The sequence below is a fragment of the Helobdella robusta genome (assembly GCF_000326865.2).
Source record: "Helobdella robusta unplaced genomic scaffold HELROscaffold_1, whole genome shotgun sequence".
Lineage (NCBI taxonomy): Eukaryota > Metazoa > Annelida > Clitellata > Rhynchobdellida > Glossiphoniidae > Helobdella > Helobdella robusta.
Window position 1 is genome coordinate 3,673,515 of NW_008703570.1, and position 6,000 is coordinate 3,679,514.

Sequence of the window (6,000 nt, forward strand, 5' to 3'; positions counted from 1 at the left end):
AATGGTGTTCATGGTTTGATATGTGATGGGCTGGATGTCTTGGTGCTCACTGAAACTTGGCATGGTACGGCTGGTAATAATTTTGTTCGGTTGGCTATGCCGCCCGGGTTCTGGTATGTTGATTATGCTAGGCAGCACGATCCAGGTCACGGTGGCTTGATTGTATATTTCGTAAAGATTTTGGTTATAAAAAGTTTGTCTTACCAATATTTGACACGTTTGAGGCTATTGCTATTCGATTTTCAATCAATGGGTATCTTAGAATATCTTACGATGTTAAACGCCAATATTTTGATAATGGGAGATTTCAACGTGCATATTGAAAGAGTTAATGATCTACACACAATTCGCTTGAATGAAATACTTGATGCATTTCAAATGATCAATCATGTACACGAACCAACTCATGTGCTAGGTGGTATTCTTGACCAGGTCATTAGTTCCAGCAATTTTCCGATTCTGGGAGTTGAAGTATCTCTAAGTGGAATATTCTCGGATCCTATTTTTGTAAAGGTTGAGGCATCAATTGCTCATTGATGTTGTTTTAAAACCAAACTGAGTCAGATCATGGAGACATGCGAATGAAAATAAGATTATTCAAACAATTACAAATTCTCCAATATCTGGTCCATGTAAAAGGGAAAATGTTGAAAATGAATTAAATTGTTCAATAACGAATTAAAAAGCATTGTTGACCAATGTGTGCCTCTGCGAGTGATTTACAAGAGATTTGATAGCAATGTTTCTTGGTTTGATAATGATTGCTTACGGGCCAAACGATATTGTAGAATGTTTGAGAGACTGTACAGAAGAACTTTGTCAAGTGTGCACCGTGAAAGTTGGGTTGGTTCATTGAAAGCAAAATATAAATTATATTCAGATAAACGCACTGGGTATTGGAACAATTTGATCAGAACTTGTAGCAGCCAGAGGGACAGGTGGCGAATTATTAATAAAATTCTATGCAATAATCGAAGTGATAACTTATCGGATGCAAATATCAGTCATACAGCTTGTGATTTTATGAAATTTTTTACAGATACAGTTGCAAAATTATTCATTCTGTTAAGTCATCTGGTGTTTCGACTTCGTTATCAGAAGATAGACAATCACCAACCGCTGCGTTTGAATTCTATTTGATTTCTATTATTAAAGCTTATAAGACCGATGAGAAAATAATAAACGGTAATGTAAAAACTATCAATGAAAATGATAAATTAAAACTTAAGATTTATTACATGAACAACAAAACTTCATCTTTTGTTCTTAAAAATAATTGTGATACTAAACCAGAATCGATTATGAAGAGCAGTCATCTAGTATATTCTTTTGATTGTAGGCACCGAAACAGAGAATATATCGGGTTTACTACTACGGCTTTATCAAGAAGGTTAACAATGCATACACAAAATGGTGCAAAAAAATCATCTAATGGATTCACACCAAATAAAAATTACAAGAAAAATATTAAACTCAAATACCAAAGTGTTGTTTTACAACTATTGTATTTTACTGTATTGTATTGCAAAATTTGTATAGCGCTTCTTATGAGTTTACTTCAGAAGCGCTCTCTTTATTTCCTTCGCTGCGTTAAATTGAACATAAAGTTCTTCAGACGTTTTTTGAAGTCGCCTCGGCTCATGATATTGAATATTTTCAAATTAACAGGAAACGCATTCCAAATATGAGCAGCCGAAACTGAAAATCTTTTCCCAAAATTAGAGGATTTAAATTTTGTAATCACCATGTCACCATGGTTGGATGATCGCAGTCGACCCCTGTGTTGTATATATATATATATATATAAATATATATATATATATATATATATATATATATATATATATAATATTTCTGTAATAAGATTCTTGTTATTTATATTTCTGAAAATTTGATAAAATCACGAATTCATCAAATCATTTGATGTGATTTTGGGACACATTAGTTTTACAAGTAACTGAATTTAATATGCTCATCTATTTATTATAAATTAATAGTTTATTAATTCAACAATTTAATTCAACTCAGTAATCATAAAAAATATATTTTACTTTGTAAAACAAAACATCAAGAAAATTTTGATTGAACAAAAATATTCATCTATTTAAACAATTTTTTTCCAAATGCATGCCGACTTTTAAGTATGCCGAGCCACCACCAAGATCAAATGAATTGGTGATGGAAATTAAAAAACGTTTGAGGCAGAAGAAAATTCAAGAAAACATGTTAATATTTTTTGTAGTTTATATTTTTTATCATGCTTACTAAAATTGTATGTACTGAAATTTGATCAATTTGTAAAAAAAATAGCTTTTTTAATAGCAGCTACTGTCAAGTAATTTTGTGGCCACTTTGTTTTTTGGATTACTTCACGTGTGAGTTACCACACTCCTTGTACTCTATCTCTTTGAAAGATGCTAAGCGGCAGGTTGGTTGATTGCCAGTCTTAATACAATATTATCTAACTAATTGAGTCTGAGTCTCGTTGTTGTATTTCTTTGCTACACTCTCTTGTCTCAACTCTCAATATATCTTATTGTGATGTGCCTAATAAAAAAGGGACATTGTCAATTGCTTGCCTGAGATTATCGATGATCTTTCTACTTTATTCTTCTTTCTCGTGCCTTATCCTTTCAGACACATTGACCATCGACCTCCACAAAACCCGATCTTTAATACTTTGTAGTAGTTGAAATGTGGTGACATTCAACAAGTGACACAAGGACTTCACGAATGTTTTGTTGTTCACCGCGATCTCTTTTCGATGAAATCTTTTAAGCAATTGTTAGATTCTTTCCTTCCACATGATGTGACCAAAAAAATTTAACTGCCCCCATCTGATTATCTGTAGTAATTTCCTCTTTTCATAACCGGACAGTTTTAATACATCCTCATTCGAAGTCCAACTAATTTTCATAATTTTTCTCAAAAACCACATCTCAGCAGCGTTAATCTTTTTTCCATCTCTTTAGAAATTGTCGAGGACTCAGAGCCGTAAGTTAGCACCGAAAAAATGTAACACCCTAACAGTTTTATTATGGTGATGATCTGATTTTACTGTTTGTGAGGATGTTTTTCATTTTAGAATATGCATCTTTTGCCATAGTTATCCTTCTTTTGATATCCATATCACATTTACAACCTGAAGTAATCAGACTTCCGAGATAATTGAAGCTGTTGACTTGTTTCACTTTCATTAATGATTATGGATCAGATCGGGGCGGTTTTGCTTTTACTGATAACCTTGCACTCTGTTTTGTTAATGTTAATTTGCATACCTTTCCTTTCACTTTCAAAAACCAGTTTGGAAACAATTGTTTGCAGTTTTTCTATTGAATCTGCTAAAAGAGCTGTATCATCAGCATAACTTACATTGTTAATATTCACCTCTCCAATGGATATTCAAGGTAGATCTATCTTTTTCATGATGCTCTCTGAGTAAGATTGTAAAGGTCCGAAGAGAAATCACAGCCTAGTCTAACACATTTCTTTAGTTCAACAAAACTAGTATACTTAATTGTTTGCAGTTTTTCTATTTAATCTGCTAAAAGAGCTGTATCATCAGCATAACTTACATTGTTAATATTCACCACTCCAATGGATATTCCAGGTAGATCTATTTTTTTCATGATGCTCTCTGAGTAAGATTGTAAAGGTCCGAAGAGAAATCACAGCCTAGTCTAACACATTTCTTTAGTTCAACAAAACTAGTATACTTATTACCAACTTTCATCGCTGCTCTTTTTTCCAATAGTGGTTTATGATAACTCTCGTGTCTTTTCCATCAATGTCCAAATTTTCCAATATTACCATAATCTCCACATGTTTCACGCTATCGAAGCTTTGGAGTAATAGACAAAACATATAAACAAGTCTTTTTTTCATTTCAATCGCTAGTTCACTGACCATTCGTTGCATAAAGATAGCGTTTCTTGTGCCACAATCCTCTACAAAACCACATTGGATATTTGAAATTTCAGATCTGATTTTGCTTCGTGTTCTCGTCATCAGAATTCACAAGAAAAGTTTTGTAAGATGACTCATCGAGCTGATTGTTCGATGTAGTTCACATTCTGTTGCATTAGGTTTTTTAGACAACGTAATAAATATTGACTTGGATAGATCTTCAGGAATTTGTCGCTGTTGTAAATGTCATTCAAAATTTCTGTCACTTTTTCAATGCCAAATTCATCAAGGCTTTTAATTTCTTCAACAACTATCTCATCTGGACCTGGCGGTTTATTTGATTTCATTTTGGAAAGAGTGGCACGAACTTCAGATCTAAGCATCTTTGGTCCTTCTACGTTTTTTTTTAATAGGAGGCTTTACACCACGGATATCATCAAAAAGATCGTTAATAAATTCAGTCCATCTTTTAAGTACTTTTTCTTTCTTTAAGATTACTTCACCGGATTTAGCTTTTATGCATCCAGAAATGGCACAAGCTCTATTTCCAGTGATTTCTTTGATGTTTTTATACATTGCATTTGTATTACCGTTTTTGATCTTTTCAATGATTTCGCACTTGTCATTTAACCATTTCTCCTTTGCCTCTAAGCATATTTTTTGATGGTTTTGTCCAGCTTTTTGTAACTAGCAGGATTGCAACATTTTACTTTCCTTCGTTCATCCATCAAAGATACGATGTCATCTGTTATATATTTATGACCTTTTCTTGTTTTCTTCACAGGTATAACATTTTTTGCTGATTCTTTGAGGGCATCTTTAAATATTTCATATTTAAGTTTATATACATCTTTTGTCAATAACTGACAACGATTCAGTACTTCAACGTTATACTTGACCTTGATCTCATCATTTTGTGAAAGACTGACAAAATTCAAACGTTTTGGAGCAACTTCACTTTCAATTTTCTTTAAATTCATCCTGATTTTACAAACAACTGGGTTATGATCACTGTCACAATCAACTCCAGGGTAACTTTTGCAATGCAAACCACCTTTTTGAAATTCTCTATTTATTGTAATGTAACCAATTATATTTTTTACCTTGTCTCCGGGACTTTTTCAAGACTTCTTTTTGGGTGATTGTAAAACAAGGTGTTAGTAATAAGTTGATCATTTGTGATACACCATTCAATCAACTTTTTTCCTCTTTCATTTCTTTTACCTATCCCGTAAAAACCAACCACATCATGTATTTTTTCTAAGCCAACTTTCAAGTCACCCATCAAATAACAACTTTTTGAAATTTACATGTTCTTAAAGCATCATCAAGATCATTGTAAAAAGTATCAAGGTCTTTTTCACAGCTTTCAGACGTTGGCGCATAAACTTGAATAACAGCTAGGTTGAAAGGTTTTGCGTGTATTTTGACCAACAAAACTCTATCTGACACCGCCCAGCAACCTTATAAATTTTTAGACATTTTTTCATTCAATTTGAACTTGACAAAGGTTGGGAACATATTTAATATTACACCAATCTTGGACTCAAATAATTTTCTAATTTATTTTGATATTTACGGGGTTATTATTATTATTATTATTAACGGGGTTTAAATTGGTTCAGAAGACTATGGTCTGTGTAAGAACCACTACTAATTAGATCTCCTGATATCCTATCTGTCCGAGTTTGGCTTTGAAGCAGTTGAGTGAATTCGCAGAGACTGCATCATCGCTTAGCTCGTTCCAGGCGTTGACCACTCTACTGCTGAAGAATCTGCTCTTTATTTTTCCATCCGAGTTTTTGAAAATCTTAAATCTGTGTCCTCGTAGATAATCACTGTTTACTAGCCTGAAAAATCTCGAGTATGGTGTTGTTTCCCTATTTATATGTTTGGATTAGATCTCCTCTACACCTTCTTTTTTCCAATGATGTCAAGTTGCATTTTTTCAATCTCTCATCGTATTCCATTTTTCCGATTCCTCTAATCATTCTTGTGGCTCTACGCTGTACTTTTTCCAAAACTTCCTTATCTTTCTGCATATATGGGCTCCATGCTTGAACACAGTACTCCAGATGAGGTCTGACCAGGGTT

The 6,000-nt window shown here is 33.1% G+C and overlaps 1 protein-coding gene across 1 annotated transcript; it reads right to left on the reverse strand.

Annotated features, from left to right (window-relative positions):
* Positions 1-4,281: 4,281 nt before the first annotated feature.
* On the reverse strand, positions 4,282-4,886 carry HELRODRAFT_158733 (hypothetical protein; the record flags this gene model as incomplete). Its single annotated transcript, XM_009010727.1, has 2 exons — positions 4,282-4,553; positions 4,670-4,886. 2 exons carry the CDS (start codon positions 4,884-4,886, stop codon positions 4,282-4,284), a joined length of 489 nt encoding a protein of 162 aa, XP_009008975.1.
* Positions 4,887-6,000: the final 1,114 nt, after the last annotated feature.